Source organism: Grampus griseus (assembly GCF_964374135.1).
Source record: "Grampus griseus genome assembly, chromosome: 4".
Classification (NCBI taxonomy): Eukaryota; Metazoa; Chordata; class Mammalia; order Artiodactyla; family Delphinidae; genus Grampus; species Grampus griseus.
Window position 1 is genome coordinate 143897238 of NC_138997.1, and position 18001 is coordinate 143915238.

General features: G+C 66.0%; 2 protein-coding genes across 2 annotated transcripts; one reads left to right on the forward strand and one right to left on the reverse strand.

Annotated features, from left to right (window-relative positions):
• Positions 1 to 54: 54 nt before the first annotated feature.
• IDUA (alpha-L-iduronidase) lies at positions 55 to 16908 on the reverse strand. The gene is given in 16 exon segments (XM_082652838.1): positions 55 to 1913; positions 2035 to 2135; positions 2542 to 2618; positions 2694 to 2819; positions 2897 to 3018; positions 3125 to 3337; positions 3640 to 3856; positions 3963 to 4142; positions 4307 to 4509; positions 4607 to 4702; positions 4988 to 5095; positions 5246 to 5331; positions 15589 to 15650; positions 15654 to 15683; positions 15687 to 15900; positions 16670 to 16908. Coding segments are annotated over 16 exon segments (2085 nt in total). The 5' UTR covers positions 16813 to 16908; the 3' UTR covers positions 55 to 1806.
• On the forward strand, positions 10902 to 15698 carry SLC26A1 (solute carrier family 26 member 1). The gene is made up of 3 exons (XM_082652837.1): positions 10902 to 11043; positions 12092 to 12713; positions 13414 to 15698. Exons 2-3 carry the CDS (start codon positions 12123 to 12125, stop codon positions 14941 to 14943), a joined length of 2121 nt encoding a protein of 706 aa, XP_082508963.1. The 5' UTR covers positions 10902 to 11043; positions 12092 to 12122; the 3' UTR covers positions 14944 to 15698.
• Positions 16909 to 18001: the final 1093 nt, after the last annotated feature.

An 18001-nucleotide genomic window follows, 5' to 3' on the forward strand; every position in this document is an offset into this window, starting at 1 on the left:
GCCCCTGACCATCAGGGGTCCTCAGGCTACCGAACCAGCAGGTAGAGAAAAGGCTGCTTTAAAAAAATTTTTAATTGAAGTATAGGTGATTTACAACGTTCCATTAGTTTCTGGTGTACCGCAAAGTGATTCAGTTATATACATGTATATATAGGGTCGGCCAGAAAGTTCGTTCGGGTTTTTCCATAAGATCTGACGGAAAAATCCAAATGAACTTTTTGGCCAACCCAATCTATATATTCCTTTTCACATTCTTTTCTATTACGGTTTATTACACGATATTGAATACAGTTCCCTGTGCTATACAGTAGGGCCTATTGCTTATATTTTATACATAGCAGCCTGTATCCCAAGAAGAGGCTGCTTTAACGCCGGAGTGATGCATTCCTCCCACCGCTACCGACCGGACTGGATCCCTCCGGTTCATACACTGCCGTTCTCACCCCCAGTACCTCAGACTGTGGCCTTATTTGGAGAGAAAGCTTTAAAGAGGTGATTCAAATGAGGTCCTGTGGGTGGGCCTGAATCCCACACGGCTGGTGTCCTTATAAGAAGAGAAGATCAGGACACAGACACACACAAAGGGACGACCCTGTGAGGACACGGGGAGGAGGCGGCCGTCCGCAAGGCAAGGAGAGCGCCCTCAGGAGGAACCCCTGCCCTCAGGCTGCGGCCTCCAGGATGCGAGAGAATGAGCCTCTGCTGTACGGGCCGCCTGCCCACCGTGGTGCTTGGTCACGTAGCCGCATGCAGCCAGAGCTTCCTGACGAGGCAGGAAGACAACGCCCAGAGACCGGGGGCCCACTGGGCACCCCAGCACCCCTTGTATGTAACAGCGGGGCCCCAGGCACCAAGCCCTGAAGCCTCCCCAGCGGCCAAGGGCAATGGGGACAGGTGCTGGCTTTGGGGTTCAGGTGGAGAACGCTCACGCTGACATCCCCAGCCCAGGATGAGGCCGCTGGTGGGCCCTGGTGCCCCGCCCTTTCCATGCGGACAGGAGCCGGGGGTGACTGGGCCTTGCCTTGCGTGTGCCCTGCCAGGCCTGCCTCACCCATCCCTGAGCCCAGGCGGCTCGGAGGGCAGCAGAGAGAGGAGGGTGGGTCGGAGCCCCCACTCCCGCTTGCATCGCTCCAGACTGGCTGCACCCCCGCTCCTCGCCACGTGGCCTCACCAGGTGGCCTGGGCTGGGCGTGGGGGTTGGGGAGGAGCCCCAGGGCTCCACACCACCCCTCGTGGCTTCCCTGCCCCCGTCCACATGTCCATCCACAGTCCCCAAGTCGCCCTCTTCTGGGCGTGCTGCTTCCTCCTGGACCCAGGTAAGGAGCCCAGATGACTGCAGGAGTGGACACTGTCGGCCTCCCCTGCAACTGGGGACAGTCTGGGCCAGGCAGGGTGCAGGGGGCAGCCGGGCTGGGCCTCAGGAAGTGGGAACCCTCTGGGCCCTCCTGGCGCAGGGGCTGGGAATGGGGCCTGCTGCACCCAGCGGTGACGCCAGAGACCCCAGGCGCGCAGGGCTGGGCAACTCACACCTGTCTGCGCTCGACCCGAGTCCCATCCCGGCTCCCACAGGCAGGGGTGGGGCGAGGCGGGGATGGCCTCACTCCAGCCAGGCTTCGTGTCTGCCCAGTGCCCACCACGAAGGCCGTCCCCATTACTGTGCGTGGAAAGGCACTTTAAGGGGGTGAATGAGGGGCAGGAGGGGACAAACAGAGGGGATGACCGGCTGACGGCACTCTGGCCCAGCATGGCTTCTGGCCACCCAGGCTTACGGTCAGCACAGGTCCAGTCGCGGGGCAGCAGTGGCCCTCACGGGGCAGGGACCCCCAGGTACCACACGGGGCTCGAGAAGGGGCCTGGTCGGGCCCAGTAGTCCACAGCACGAACCCGGTAGGAGCCGGAGACAACAGCCGTGTCTGAGAATACAAAGGTACGTGCCTGCCCTTGAACCTGAACCCCTCTGATCCCCCCAAACTCCAGGTGCCGGAAGGCCCTGGACCCCGCCCCACAGGGACTGTGCTGAGGCAGCAGGCACACCTGGGCTGAACACAAAGAGGTTAAAGGTCGAAGGCTTCCTGTTGATGGGCAGGTACACCACACCCTCCGGGGAGAACTGGATCTCGTAGGTCCACAGGCACCTGGGGAAGGTCAGGCAGGACCAGGGCTGGGGTCCAGGGGGGCTGGCAGGCAGGGGGCGCCCAGAGCCCTACTCCCCTCCAGCCCCCTTCCTGGCCCCTCCCCGGGGCCCAGGACACTCTTCCTGCAATGACAAAGGGCCACACTGGCTGAGAGGAGGGGTCTGGAACACGTGCCAGGGGCAACTGGCCTGTGTAGGCGCCCCCACCCTACATCACAGAAGCACAAAGTCATGAGCCATTTGTGCCAACAGTGGGGGCAGCTGTATGGGCGGTGGAGAGCACAGTCCGCGTGGGGTGACCAAAGGGCCACAGAGAGTGGCCACATGGGCGCTGCAGCCCTGAGGATCTGGGGGCCCAGGGCGCGTTGGGGGGGGCAGGGGTAGGGGTGGTGGCCGCACTCACGTACTTGGAGCCCACACGCTCATCGGACCAGACCAAAAGCAGCTGCCCGCGGGTCAAGGGGAGAGCGCGGAGCCGGGTCACCTGCGGGAGTGAGGCACCGGGACTGGTTGGGGGCGGGGCGACCGGGGCGGCGGCGGGAAGGGGACTGCCACTTGCCTGCCCCGGCGGCTCCTCCGGGCGCGCGCACACGTGCACCAGCCAGAGCGAGGGCAGAGGAAGCTCTGGGCGCAGCGTCAGGCGGCCGCTGCTGGGAAAAGGGAGCGGCATCACGGCCGCCGGATCCTGGGGACAGAGTCAGGGGCTCAGGGCCCTCGGACCTCGGGAGCCGCCCCGCCCCTTACCCCACGCTCCCCGCGGACCTCGGCCGCGCGCATGCGCCGGAACTGCTCAGCAGAGGGGTAGACGGGCCTGCCCAGGCGCCGCCACTCGCCGTAGGGACTGCAGAGCCAGTTGTCCATGTACAGCTGGACAAAGACGACCTCTGCGGAGCGGGATGCTGGGGCCGGGCTCGCCTCCTCCAGGCCCCGCCCCGCCAGAGCTACCCCCACCCAAGGAGCTGGAGCCCCCTCTCTGGGAGCCCTGCTTACCCGGACCCGGGGGCACCCCGTACAGGCTCAGAGTCAAGGGTACGCTGCGGTTGGCATGGGCGCGGGTGTCGTCGCTCGCGTAGACCAGCACCGTGGCGCGCCAGGCATCGGCGGGGCCCACGGGGTGGTGGGTGCTGGCCAGGACGCCCACCGTGTGGTTGCTGTCCAGCACCGTCCCGTCCCGCGACACCTCAGCCCAGAGCTGCTCGCCGTCTACGGGGGTTAGAGGGGTCACCACGCAGAGTTGTCGCCCCTCGACCTTCCCAGGGCCCGCTTCCCACCATTTGCCCTCCTCCACTGGAGGTCCCCGGCCACACCACAATCTCTGTGACCCACTGAGCTGGGGAAGGGTGGGGAGGGACAAGAAACATGCTCCCGGCTCCCCAGCAAGGCACATCCTTCCGTGGGCCTTTGCACAAGCTACTCCTGGCCTAGAACGACATCCCCATCCAACTGAGGCTTCGTCCTGGCCCCGCCCTCGCAGGAAGTGACGCGAAACCCGGCACGCAGCTCACCCAGCAGGGCCAGCAGGGCCATCGCCGTGAGCACCGGCTTGCGCAGCAGCTGCACGTGCGGCGGGCGCGTGTTGTTGACCTGGAAGCGCGCAGTGAGCGTGCGTTGAGAGAAGGGGTGCGGGTGGTAACTCAGGAAGGCGTTGTCGTTGCTTAGGAGCGCGTAGCGGACGGAGGAGCTGGTGTTGGCCACCAGCAGGTTCTGGTGCTGTGCGATGACCTGCGGGAATCGGGGTGGCTGGGAACGCGACCGCGGGATCCGCCTGCCTGCCCCTCCCACCCGGGAGAAAGGCCTCCCCCGGGGGCGGGCCTGGCGGCGGGCCCACCTTCACGACCATGGCCGCGTAGGTCACGTCGGCCCTCCAGGGCTGCGGCAGGGACCAGCCCACCAGCGGGTCGGCCTCGTCGTTGTAAACGGGGGTGTCCGCGAACTTGGGGAAGAGCCGCTGTATCTGCCGCACGACCGCCGCCTCCTGCTCCAGGATGTAGATGGAGCTGCCCGCGCCCTGCGCAGAGGCCCCGCCTGAGCAACCCCCGAGACCGCCGCGGAGGGGCGGCGGGGCTGCAGGCAGCAGGCGGGCATTCTGGGGTTGCCGCGTGCGGGGGACCCCCGCGTAGGCGCTGGGTTGGGGGCGGGGACGGACGGAAGGGCGGGGATCCCGGGCTTGACCTTCTTGTGGAGGGCGATGTAGTCCAGCCTCACGCCCACCTCCCCGGTGAAGAAGTTAGTGCCGTTGTGGCAGTGCTCCAGGAGGCCCCAGCAGAGCGGGGAGCGCGGCAGCGGGTGGAAGGAGTCTCCGGGGCCGCCCAGGCGCAGAGCCGAGCTGGCGGCTCGCAGACCCTCGGAGCAGGCGTCGTAGTAGTTCAAGAAGCCTGGGCGGGAGGGACACCGAGTCCACACCCCCGCGCCGGAGGGGCAGCTGCCACCCCCTTTCAGATCCGCAGGACCCCAGGAGGCCGGCCTGCCCACCTTGCAAGGTCATGGACACGTTGTCAAAGTCGTGGTGGTCCGGCTCGTTCCACGTCTCGAAATTCCACTTGGAAACGTGCTTGAGGCCGTACCTACCTGCAGAGGGTCCCTACTGTGGCGAGAGGGCCCCTCCCCTGGGGCAGGGTCATGAGCTCATGGGGATCCCCAGGGAGGGCAACCATGGTGGGGGGTTTGGATGTGACCGGAGTGTCTGATTCCCTACGAGCTCGCCGCCCACCGACTTGCCCCCCCTCCCCCATCAGGAGGCCCTGGTTCAGTGGGTTCATGATGAGAAGACCAGGAGGTGGCCCGGGTGGGCGTGGGAGGAGAGCCTGCCCAGGAGTGCCCACCCTGTCCCCGCAGGGCACGCGCCCCACCCACCGATGTATCTCCTGGCCAGGAGGGAAACCAGGTTCTTCCACTCGAACACCTGCCGCTCGTCCTCGAAGTCAGTGAAGCGTCCGGAGGGGCTGCCCATCAGCTCAAAGCCTGCAGCACGTGAGGGTGGCTGTGCTCACCTGCCTGTCTCCACCAGGCCGGCACTGAGGGAGGCCCTGAGTGGGCAACCAGGAGGACAGAAGGGCCAGGCCAAGGGGAGGGGGTGGGGCCAGCAGTACAGGGGCGAGGCTGGCAGCTTACCTGGGACGAGCTGGTTCTCCCTGAGAAGGTCCAGGTACCGGTCCAGGTGGGTGAAGTTGTAGCTCAGGCCCTGCCTGGCTGACCCCCTGTAGGACACTCAGTGTCAGGATGGGGGAAGGTGGGCCCGGGACTGGAACCGTGGCCACATTCAAGCAGCTAAGAAACCTGCAAGGTGCCGGGCAGGACTAGGCTCCAGACTCAGCTGGCCCCTCTCCTCAGAAAGCATAACTATGTACGCCTATCAGTCACTCACAGCCTAGTATGAACTAGGGTGTCTGTGCTGGAATCGCACCCTCGAGCCTTCAGGGGCTCAGAACAGCCTGTGGGAGGGGGCAGGCGGGTCTTTCGGGAAACGTACAACAGGATGGAGGGGGGAGAACAGGCATCCTAAAGACAGCTGACAGTGAAGCGGGAGGCCGTGGGATGAGCCTGGCAGGACCCCATGGTGCCACATCCTGCTTCCCTGCACCTCCTGGAGGCCAGGGCCCCAAACTCGGCTCCACACTCTGAGAGGCAATGTGGACAGGCAGGAGAGGGAGAAGGGCAGCCTCCCCACCCTGCACTCATCCCTGCGGTGGAAATGAATTCGTGATAAGCAGCAGGAAAGCAGCTAGCGGGCCTGGGGCAGAAGAGGGGTGTGGGTTGTGAGAGACGCAGTCACACGGGGCCTCGTGACAACGGTGAGGATGGGATCCTGACTCGGGATGGGACCCAGGGTGGCATGGGGAGTCCTCTCAGGGGTCGAAGCAGAGCAGTACCGTGACTTCTTTTATGTGTTTGTAGGACAATTTTTTAGAACAGTTCTGGATTCACAGCAAAATTGAGACGGAGGTACTGAGATTTCCCATTTACCCCCAGCCACGCTCTCTCCCCACGTGCACAGCCTCCCCCATGCTCAACATCCCAGAGTGGGACTTCTGTTACAACTGATGGACCTACACTAACATCACAGTCACCCCAAATCCACAGTCCACATTAGGGCTCACCTGGTGATGTACATTCTGTGGGCTTGGAAAAATGTATACTGGCGTGTATCTACCACTGTAGTATCACACAAAGTATTTTTACTGCCCTAAAAATCCTCTGTGCTGCACCTCTTCATCCTCCCCCACCCCAAACCCCTGACGTGTTTACTGTCTCCATAGTTTTGCCTTTGCCATGTTTTGAAAGGATCCCTTCATCGGCCCATTGGAGCCAGAGTGGGAGCTGGAAGACGGTTCCCCGAGGGAGGTATGGTGCCCAGACTGGGTGGTGTTGGTGGCAGCAGCAAGGGGGAGCTGGAGCGGACGGATTTAGGAGGCCGAGGGGCCAGCGTCCTCTGCCGGACTGGAGGGGAGCTGGGAAGGGGGGGTTCTGCACAACCGTGGGTTTCGCTTGAGCGCCTGCGGGTGCGTGCAGTTGGCAGAGGCAGGCGGGGGAGTAAGATGGGTCTCGAATGCGCTGGCGTGGAAGTGGTGCACCTGGGGTCGGGGGCTGGGTGAGGAAACTGGTGCTCAGCCGTCAGGCCAAGGCAAGGAGGGCGAGGCAGGCTGAGTAGAGCACCGAGCCTGGGGCTGATGCGGCAGCCTGGGGTGGCCCAGATGGGTGGGCCGGCAGAGGGTCTGAGGGCTTCCCCTTAGGGCACGCCTGGTCCATCCACAGTTCTGAGGGGGAGGGCGGACACGTTCTAGAGGGCGTGCAGCTGCGCCCTCTAGTGGCATCCAGGTGCGTCCCGCCTGCGCGGCGGCGAGGGAGGGACGACGAGGGATCAAGGTGGAATCTGGCCCTGAACCGCTCTGGGTCTAAGTCTCCCAGTCAGTCCCACGCCAGTCTGGCCAGCCCAGCGCTGTCCCCGTGAGGGACAGCGAGGGTCTGGACAAGTCAGCACGTCCCTTCCGGGCCTCCTCTGCCCCACTCGCCACTGCACAAGGTCAAGGCCGAGCCACCACGCAGACAGGGTGCCTCTGGCTCTCACCAGGCCAGGCCACGTCTTCCCACCTCCGGAGCCCAGACCCACAGCACGTGCGCAGCGGGGGTCCGCCCTTCCCCCTTCCAAAGGTCACAACCAGTAGCAAAGGAAAAAACTTAAGCGCTCGGGTAAAAATTAAATGCGTGGCAGCGGACGGGTTCCAAAGTCCCCCAGATGGGGGTGGGGGAGCAGGCGTGGGAGATGGGCGACGCATGCACAGTGGAGGCCCGGGCACGGGTGCCAGGCTTTCTCTGCAGATCCTGGCAGCGCTGGGCCGACTTGGGGCGGGGGCGGGAGCACATCAGGCCTCGGGTAAATGCTGTGTGGCGCTCAGTGTCCTGGGCCAGCGGGGTGTCACCAGGGGAGCCCCAGCTGCAGAGCCGATCTCAGCCTGTCACTCTGAGTAGACTTGAGTGTCCGCTGACCCAGCGCCGGCACCCAGAAATGCCCTAGGAGTCAGTAACCTGCCCCCCGGGGACCAGAAGACCCAACCTTGGGGTGATCCCAGGCCCAGAAACCCCGGGGAGCAGTCCTCAGGCCCCACTGTCGGTGCCTAGGTCTCCATCCGTCTCAGCCTCCGTTGGGAGGGGAATTTGAGAGATCAAAGCTAGTGAGGGGGCTGAGCCAGGTGTAGCGCGCAGCCCACCCCTGCGCTCCCCCTGCAGAGGCCCGGGTCACAGACGCAGTCCAGCCCGAGAGCCACGCAGGGGGCCGAACCTGGGCGCGAGGCACAGGCGGCGGCGCCTCCCGCTCCTGGCCCGGCACTTGGGCCGGGGCAGCCGAGGCTGCACAACGACTTTATTCACTGCACGCCGGCGGCCGTCAGGAACGCCTGCACCAGGAACGCCCCCCACCCCCCATCCCTGGGCCTGAGCGCGTGCGCCGCGAGGACCCAGCAGCACCCAGGACTGGTGAGTGCTCGGGAGCGCGGGGCGGGGCCCCAGGCCTCGCGTGCTCGGGCGTGGAATCTGGGGAACACAGGGTGGGGATCGGGCCGGGTGCAGATGGGGCCGCGCTTGCTCGTCTGGCAAAGGGAGGGACGCACTCGTGGGAGGGGGCGCAGGGTGTTTGGAAATGTGCTGGGTGGGGCCCGGGCCGCGCGTGCTTGGCTTGGGGGGTGCACTCGTGGGAGGAGGCGCAGAGCGGGGGTACGTGTGGAAATGCACGGGGTGGGAACCCGGGGCGCGCGTGGTCGGCAGGGATGGCGGGGCGCGGGGCCAGGGTGGGGAAATACATGAGAGTGCTCAGAGGCGGAGACACAGACCCGCCGCTGCGGGAAACCAGCAGCCACAGTCAGGGTCCGGGGCTGCGAAGACGCCGGCCGGGGAGGCAGGAGAGTCGCTCTTCTGGAACTGGGAGCCCTGGGGTCTGGTTCTCGGGGCCCTGGAGCCCAGCCTCTTTTCACTTGCGGGGATACATGGCTCCTTTCCAAATAAGTGTACTCAGTGGCTTAAAATGGTGATTTAAAGACCAATATTAAAATAACCATGTGGCACAGGACTGGGCAGGAGGCAAGATGAGGGCGGTTCCAGCAGGCGGAGGTGCTGGAGACCCCACGCCCCGTGCTGGTTAACCCGTGCCAGGGTCCTGTGGCCCCCCTGCCCCAGTGGAGGAGTCTGCAGTGGGCCTGCGGAGGTGAAGGGGGACAGTGGGCCTCGGCCAGCAAGGCCCCAGGACCCAAGACGCTCGCCTGTGTGCCTGGTCAGACGGCAGCATGAAAACCACAGTCCTCAAAGCACAGAGGGACAGGCAGGGTGGGGGGGCGCTTAGGCCCCGGGGTCCTGCAGTTCTCTCTCAGCTGTATCTCTTCACCTGCTTAGAGGGGCTGGGGGAGTAGAGGCCCAGTCCCTGCCACCAAGGCAGCCAAGGTCAGGCCCCTTGCGGTGCAGCTGGATGGGGGACACGGGTGCTGCAGCGCTGAGAACAGCCCCTCCCTGAAACATAAATATCTCCACCTGCCTAAAATCCCACCACAGGTGCTCCAAACCTAGGCAGCCCCTGAAAGCCCTGTCCCCACCTCCTGAGAGGGGGAGGGGCCGCCGCCCCCATTCACCCCTCCCCTCCCCGGCAGTGGGCCCAGCCGCCACCTCTGCCCACACGTGTCACGCAGGGAGTTCCCACGATGCCGCCCCGCCAGTAGCTGGGTTGGGAGATAAGCGTGTTATGACCCCTCGGTGGCCCCTCCACTCCAGCCCTGAGAGGACTCTTATCTGCCCCTGAACTGCTGTGACTTTCCCGCCAGCCCTCTGGGCGGTGGCTCCTGTAAACCACATCCTTGGGCAAACAGCACCCCCAGGACTGAGTGGGTACCGCGCAGGAGGCCCCGGGCTCTGCCCTGGGTGGCTGGGTTCAGACTCCGGAGGGCGGGGCGAGACCTCGGGGCCCAACACAGACTCTTGAAGAACAAGTAATCGGATGGACGCGGCATCGCAGTGGGGCCTCGGCCCCGACCACTCCTCCCCCTTGATGCAGGTGTGCAGACCCTCCCACTCTCTGGCTATCCCCCCAGCCACCCTGGGGTTCCACTCCCACCTCTGCCCCCAAATGGGGCCTCTGGTCTTTCCCATCCGGGCCACGGATGTGGCAGAACTTTCAGGGAGGCTCTGGAGGGAAGTCCCAAAGTGAGACTGAACGTGGGAGGTGCCTGGATGGAGCTCCCCCCACCCCCTGCCCCAGGCTTTGGGAGACAGCAGGCCCAGGCCAGCTCAGCCTTGCAGCCCCGTCAGAGGGACCCCTCGCAGCCTCTCAGGCCTCCCCTCCGGGACGGAGAACACTCAGGGCTGCGGTGTTCTTTCCCCACGTTGCCCCTCAGGCACCCACTTGTTCATTTTGAAGATGTGAAAACTGAGGTTCTGAGTAATTTTAAAAACAGCAGCGCACTCTTAGTTAACTGTACGTGGGACACGAGGGTAGTCATCTAAAGGGAACGTTTACCTTCACACCGGCCCCATGAGGCAGGTCCCGCTGGCCCTGGAGTGTGGATGGAGGCGTGGCGAGGCCAGGCGGCCACCCACCGCACCGGGCCAGCACCTGGCCGGGATCCAGGTGGTGGGGCTCCAGGGGACAGAACCAGGACCCCCGTCCCTGCAGCAGGAAGGGCACACCTGGCTGCTAATTGTGTCCTGATGCCTGGCAGCCCTCCAGTCCTCGGCCACACACACCCCCGCCCCGCCCCCAGCGGCCTTGCGCCTGCTTTCCACACAACATGGGCTACTCTGCGCCCAGCTGGCTCCCGCGGGGACCAGACCCATCTCCTGGCAGACAGGATGTCCCGGGATGGGACTCGGAGACCAGCCCCTCCCTCGGACCCCCATCCTTGCCCACACTCCAGGGTCCTGGGAGCCATGGCACTGGGCCCCAGAGCCGAGGGGTCGCACGCTGCCTGTTCCCCCGCCCCTCCCCCAACACAACTGGCCAGGCTCCTGAGCTTCTGCCTCCCGCAGGGGCCCAGAGTCCAAGCTTCCCGCTCCAGCCACTCAATGCCCCAGCCCACCTGTCCCGCACCCGGAGCCCTGCTCCTGGGAGGCTGGAAGCTTGTAAGAGCCCCACACAATTGTAACTATCTGTGAGCCTCTGATTACAGTACAACTCCCCGAATTAGCCGCTCAGGTAATGCTCATCTGGGGGAACCTATGACTCAGCAATCTTCGGAGTAAATGATTTAACCGCACGCCCAGCACAGCCGAGCAGTCAGATGCTAGGCACAGGGCACTGCCCGCCGGTCAGTGCCAGGCCAGCTCCGTGCCTGAGCCCACCACCCGCACGCCCAACCCGCTAACTGAGCCCAAGGCCCCGGGGACAGACAAGCTAGGTCCGCACTCTCTGCCGAGCCCGCGAGGGGCCCCCTCAGGTAAGAGGCCCCCTGGGACCCTGCGGCAGGACAGCGACAGCTCTAGACAGCTCGGCCACAGCAGAGGCCAGCCCCCTGGATGGAGCAGAGGGGCAGGACGCTGTGAGTGGAGAGGCCCGATTCCACTGTTTCCTTTGTGGGCTCCCCGTTGTTTAAACAGTCACTCAGTCGACACACCTGGACCTCGGGGGCTGGCTGAGCTCAAGGTCCAGGGACCCCCGTGTAGTGAGGTCTTCAAAGGAAAGAAACAGCTCCCCTAGCATCCCCCAAAGGGCAGGCCTGCCACTCGAGCCCTGGGGGCGGCGTCCGCCTGCCCACACCTCACACCAGGCCGGGACGAGCGCCCATCCTCCACACCCGGGGACACCCCAGGCCCCGCATCCCCAGCCAGTGCACACACTGCGCCAGGGTGACCAGGCTCTGAGGAAGCAGAGACCATCTGCTTCATGTCACCAAGAGGGGGACAGCAAGAGCCGAAGTCCTGGCGGACCTCAGCACAGCTGTGAACGGGACGCCCTGGTGCTCGCTGAGCACAGAGGCAAGGTCAGCCTCGGCCGGGTGGCAGGCTGCCCTCTGGAGAGCAGGGACGGTTGGCACGTGTGTTCCGCGGTGCGCCTGTGCGGCCTGAGCCACCAGCCAAAACCCAGAAGCGTTAACCCTCACTGGGAAAGGGGCCTGCTGTCCCAGAACACCCTGCAGGCGACGGACACCAGTCGCCCCCGCTCCCCTCCCAGCCGGCCCCTCAAAGCACGTTCCAGGAATTCTGCCGCAAGGACCGGGCAGCGGCAGGCGCCGCTGCAGCACAGATTTGGGGTCCTGGCATCTGCACGGCTCTTCCCGCCAGCAGGGCCGCAGTGCAGAGGTGATGGAGGGACGGCCAGAGGGGGCTGTGGTGGTCCGGGCGGCTCCGGGGGAGCGGAGGGGCCTCGGGCACGGATGGAGAGCAGTGGAGCTTGTTCTGGCCACGCGAGTCTGGGTCTCCGTGACGCCCTGACTCTGACACGTCTCGCCACCCCAGCAATGACACCCACTTCTGCCCACCCTGCAGGTTTTCTCGGGGGGCGGGCCGGTGCCCCACGATGGCAGCGTCCCCTGAGTGCACACAGCAGGGCAGGGGGCTGGCGCTGGTTCGCCGGCGGCCCCCCGCACCCCCAGGCCTGCGAGAGGCTCTGAAGGCCCGGCTGTGGCGGAGCTGTTCGTGCAGCGTGCAGGGGGCCTGGGTGCTGCTGCAGAACCTGCTCCCCGCCACGCGCTGGCTCCGCCAGTACCAGCCTCGGGAGGACCTGGCGGGTGACGTCATATCCGGGCTGGTCATCGGCATCATCTTGGTGCCCCAGGCCATCGCCTACTCACTGCTGGCCGGGCTGCAGCCCATCTACAGCCTCTACACGTCCTTCTTTGCGAACCTCATCTACTTCCTCATGGGCACCTCACGCCACGTCTCCGTGGGTATCTTCAGCCTGCTCTGCCTCATGGTGGGCCAGGTGGTAGACCGCGAGCTCCTGCAGGCCGGCTTCGACCCCGCCCAGGACGGCCCGGGGCCCGGGGCCAACCGCAGCGCCCTCAACGCCTCGGCCACCATGCCGGCGCTTGGGCTGCAGGACTGCAGCCGGGACTGCTACGCCATCCGCGTGGCCACCGCCCTCACGCTGCTGGCCGGGGTTTACCAGGTGAGGAGCCGGGCCTGGGCCTAGACAGGCTGGCTCAGCCACTCAGAGCAGCCCTCCAGGTACTGGTCGCCCCCCTGCAAGGGCCAAGCCCGCGGGAGACAGGAGGTCAGGGCAGTGGCTTAACCCGCAAGGCGAGGAGAGAACAGGGCATAGGCAGAAGTGGGTGCGTGACAGCACCCCAGGTCGGGGCACCAGAGGGGCTGAGGGTGCCCGGGGTCGGGGGCCTGCCTGGCCAGCTGCAGAGTGTGGCCTCGGGCCCAAATGTGCCCCCACTTGGCCTGCACATCCTCCCCAGCTTCCTGTCCCAAGTGGGATCCTGGGAACTGCCTTCCCGCCTGCCTTCCCACGGCCTGCCCGCACCCAGCCCTCACTGGACCAGGGCTGTCCACCCCAACGTCGCCCCCTCCCAAGAGCCACCTCAGGTTCTTCCTCTCAGCTCCAGGTTCCCCGGGAGGGGGGCGGTGCTGTGGACAGGGCCGAGGAAGGAGCTGCCTTCCGATGCCCAGAGCCCGCGTGTGTGAGACCACGGTGAGCGTCGTGGCCACAGCGTGCACTCCGGCGTCTGCCGTGCCTGTGCGCGCACACGTATGTGCAGGCGGCTGCGGGTGGGGTCCACGTGGGAAATAAGCAATGCGAGGAAGGGAGGTCCGGCTCTGTGCTATGCCCGCGCCCTGCGGCCCTGACCACGCTCTGTCTGCAGGTCCTCATGGGCATCCTCGGGCTGGGCTTTGTGTCCGCCTACCTCTCGCAGCCGCTGCTGGACGGCTTCGCCATGGGGGCCTCAGTGACCATCCTGACCTCCCAGCTCCGACACCTGCTGGGCGTGCGGGTCCCGCGGCACCAGGGGCCGGGCCTGGTGGTCAGCACGTGGCTGAGCCTGCTACGCAGTGCCGGGCAGGCCAACCTGTGCGACGTGCTCACCAGTGCCGCATGCCTGGCCGTGCTGCTGGCGGCCAAGGAGCTCTCGGACCGCTACCGGCGCCACTTGAAGGTGCCGCTGCCCGCAGAACTGCTGGTCATCGGGGCGGCCACGCTCGTGTCCCACTTCGGGCAGTTCCACGAGCGCTTCGGCTCCAGCGTGGCTGGCGACATCCCCACTGGCTTCATGGCCCCGCATGTGCCAGACCCGGCGCTGGTGTGGCGCGTGGCGCTGGACGCCGCGTCCCTGGCCCTCGTGGGCTCCGCCTTCTCCATCTCGCTGGCGGAGATGTTCGCCCGCAGCCATGGCTATTCTGTGCGCGCCAACCAGGAGCTGCTGGCTGTGGGCTGCTGCAACGTGCTGCCGGCCTTCTTCCACTGTTTTGCCACCAGCGCCACCCTGGCCAAGAGCCTGGTGAAGACAGCCACCGGGTGCCGCACGCAGCTGTCCAGTGCGGTGAGCGCCGCTGTGGTGCTGCTGGTGGTGCTGGCGCTGGCGCCCCTGTTCCGGGACCTGCAGCGGAGCGTGCTGGCCTGCATCATCATCGTCAGCCTGCGTGGGGCCCTGCGCAAGGTGCGGGACGTGCCGCGGCTGTGGCGGCTCAGCCCTGCCGATGCTCTGGTCTGGGTGGCCACGGCGGCCACCTGCGTGCTGGTCAGCACCGAGGCCGGGCTCCTGGCCGGCATTCTCCTCTCACTGCTCAGCCTGGCCGGCCGCACACGGCACCCACACGCTGCCCTGCTCGCCCGCGCCGGGGATTCCAGCTTCTACGGGGACCCAGCAGAATTTGAGGGCCTGGTCCCCGAGCCTGGTGTGCAGGTGTTCCGCTTCACGGGGCCCCTCTACTACGCCAATAAGGACTTCTTCCTGCGGTCGCTCTACAGCCTCACCGGGCTGAACGCGGGCTACGCAGCCGCCTGGAGGAAGGAGCGGGGCCCGCGGGTGGGGGCTGGCGAGGCAGAGCCTGTCGAAGGCAGGGACCTGGGTCCCGGGAGCAGCACGGCTGCACTGGTGCCCTCGGCGACCCGCTTCCACGCAGTGGTCATTGACTGTGCCCCGCTGCTGTTCCTCGATGCTGCCGGCTTGGCCACGCTGCAGGACCTGCGCCGAGACTACGGGGCCTTGGGCATCACCCTGCTCCTGGCCTGCTGCGGCCCCTCGGTAAGGGACACCCTGAGGAGAGGCGGCTTCCTCGGGGAGGACCCAGGGGACGCGGCCGAGGAGGGGCAGCTGTTCCCCAGCGTGCACTGCGCCGTGCAGGCGGCCCGAGCCCGCTGCCAGGAGCCGGTTGCCGCCAACTACACCCTCTAACAGAGCCGGTACCTGCCGCCAGTCTCCACTCCCACCACCCATCACTGCAATCTTGCTGTCGCCTGGTGCCTCCAATCTAGAGGACCCAGGGAACCCCAAATGGGATGGAGAGTGGCAGTGAACACACACAAGGACCCAGACACTTGAGAACCCTCAACTGCACCTTGGAGACAAACGCTGCCTCGGCGCCAGCCTGGGCCCAGTGCTGTGCATCTGTGGTCCGTGGAGCCGGCCTGACAGTTGGTGTCCCGTCTTACTTGAACAAGGACCCGGAGGCAGTCACGTGGCCTCCAAGGTGCCAAAAGGACGTTGGTCCCTTGGCCCGCTAGCACCCCCCCCCCAAGTGAGAGCTGGCAGCTCTGGCCAGGGGTGAGAGTCTCTGTGTCTAGGAAACCCCGCAATGCACACACCCAAGTGTCTCTTACACCCTGTGCCTCAGCCCCCACAGGGGCTGGCAGGGCCAAAGGCAGACGTGACCAACACGACCTCAGCCCGGCCCCTGGCGTGGCATCCCCACAGTCTGAGCATAGAGCGAGGGTGCCCACTCGCCCGATCCAGGGGCTGCCCCAGCAGCCACAGCGCCTGTGCCGCCAGGAGGGTGCCCTCCATCCTCCCCTGCCCCCAGGATGCTTGGCCGAGAAGCACAGGGGCAATGGCTTCTTGGAGCAGGCGTCCCCCACCCCGTCACCCCGCCATGGCCTGGTACTTCATTGTCCTCCACACCCAGACGCCACTTTCTCTCAGTCTCCGTCTGCATCTCCATACGCTGGGCTCTGCCCAGCTGCCCCCAGGCTGCCCATCCCCTCCATCACCCACCTGGCCGTGATGAGGTCCAGCAGCCAGTGGGTCCGAACCTGTTCCATGCCACCATGAGGGACGGCACCCACGTAGGCCAGGTTGAGCTGCTGGTCCCAGCTGAGGTCATACCGGTCAGCCTGGCTGTGCGGCAGTGGGGGACTGGGCACAAAACAAGGGGAAGCAGAGGCATTAGTTCCCTTGAGTGGGGCTAGCGGAGGGGCCTCAGCACAGGCCCCACACCTACAAACTCAGGGCAAGGACCGGGGCGTGTCTGCTGGTGAGTTTTACTGTCCCTGATGTAATAAACTGCCCCCTAGTGCCAGGACTGTGACGAAGTCTCAGGTTTATGGGGGTCGGGGGCTCCCAGAGAGATCACATTCCCACCCTGCTCCCTGCCCCACCGGCCGGGAGATATCAGCTCCAAGTCTGACAGAGGCAATCGGGGACACCAGGGACGGGGACAGGTCCCACTGCAGGGACGTCGAACGTTCTGGGGTTGCCCCCTCGAGGGGGTCCCGGTCTGCGCCAAAGAGTAGTGTCCTGGGCCACAGCCCCTCCTGCAGCCTGGGCTGCCGCGGTTGGCCACCAGGCTCTTCAGCCTCTGGGGGGTGACCAGGCACACTCAGGACCTGGCCCCAGGCCCCCACCACACGGGGCAGCCGCTCAGCTAGAAAACCTCCGCAGCACCGGAAACATCGCATAGAGCCAGCGAACAGAGAGGAGGTCCCCACTCTGAGGCTGGACCCGAAAGGAAGGAGCGAGCCGCGGCCCTCCTCACTTCGGAGCGCCTATTGCAGGTCTCTCCAGGTGCGACACGGGGGTCCCGGAGGCCCGGGCCGGGGTGCGCGGCCGCGGTTTGGGAAGAGCGCGCAGCGAGCAGGGGCGTGCTGGGCCGCTCCGACCTCAGTGTCCCCCGCGGAGCGCTCACCAGAAACCGGTGCTCCTCCAGAAGGGCTGCAGGGGACGCAGCGCGCGGGCCGCGTCCACGCGCACCAGGTGCGGAACCTCGGCGGCCGCGAGGGACGCGGCCAGAAGCGCGAGCAGCGCGGCACGGGGGCGAGGTGGGCGCATGGCGGGGGCGCAGGGGACGCAAGCTCCGGGCACGGGAGCACCCCAATCCCAGGAGACCCACCCGGCCCTCCGCGCTCCGGGAGCCGCGGTCCGCGCCCCGCGCCCCGCCCGCCGGTTCCGCCTCCGGGTCGCGCGCCACGTGACCGCCGGCACGGGGCGGGGCCTCGGCAGAAGCGGGCCGGGCGGGGCTCTGGCGGGCCGCGGGCGGTGGGCGGGGCCGGAGCGGTGGGCGTGGAGCGGGGCTGTGGGAGGGGCGCGGCCGGGAGGGGAAAGCAGGAGGCGTGGGCGGGGTCTGGCGGGAGGCGGCCGTGGAGGCGGGCCCGGGGCGGTGGGCGTGGGGCTGGGTGGCGGGGCGGGGAGCTCCCGCAGCCCCGGAATCTGGAGCGCTTCTCAAGGCAGTAGGCTCTGCCCAGCTGCCCTCAGGCTGCCACCCCCCGCCCCAATCTAGAGCCCCTTCCCGGCAGTTTGCTCCCCTCCGTTCCCTCCCGCGCCGAGCAGACTGCGGGGACTGGGCGGCACTCGGAAAGCGCTCGGCCTTCCGCCGCTCGAGTGAAAACCGTCGTCTGTTAATGCTTCGGAAGGTCGGCTCGCGGGCCGGCAAGTATCCTAACGCGCGGGCCAGGCGGCTGCTCGGTGGAAGGTGGTCAGAAGTGGGACACATTTGGAAGGTGGACTGGTGGCTCTTAGGAATTTGGCTGGAGCAGCGTGCGGATGTGACGTTTTCTGAGAGGAGGGCTGTTGTAAAGCAACGGGGGTGGTCAGGGGGCTAAGCCGCCTTTGAGAAGCCAAGTGGACATTTCTATGGGCAGATGGGCAGCGCGGCCTGGGTGTTGGGGGAGGTGGGTCAGCGGTGAATGTTTAAGCTTCAAACTGCACATGCACTACGTGTGTGTATACGTACATATACTGTAGGTCGCACAGCATCACATCCTCCACCAATCAAACGTCTCAGGACTCGGGGAAGAGCCTCTGGCCTTGCACTGCCCTCCCTCGGACAGCAGAACCCCGCCCCAGAGTCAACCAGTGTCACCAGTCCCTTGGGCTGCAGAGAGAGGAGCTCTAAAAGTGATGGACGACATCCAGTCACAGAATGAAGACGTGCTGCGTAGCCCGAGGAAAAGTACAAAGGCAGCAGAACCCAGGCGGGTCCTAGTGAGATGCTGAAACCAAAGCTGAAAGGAAGGCCTCC

Bases quoted from the DNA above. Each gene is read 5' to 3' on its own strand.
- SLC26A1 (XM_082652837.1), top strand. From the start codon at position 12,123: ATGGCAGCGTCCCCTGAGTGCACACAGCAGGGCAGGGGGCTGGCGCTG. The intron at 12,714-13,413 runs GTGAGGAGCCGG...CTCTGTCTGCAG, and splicing joins TGCTGGCCGGGGTTTACCAG to GTCCTCATGGGCATCCTCGG.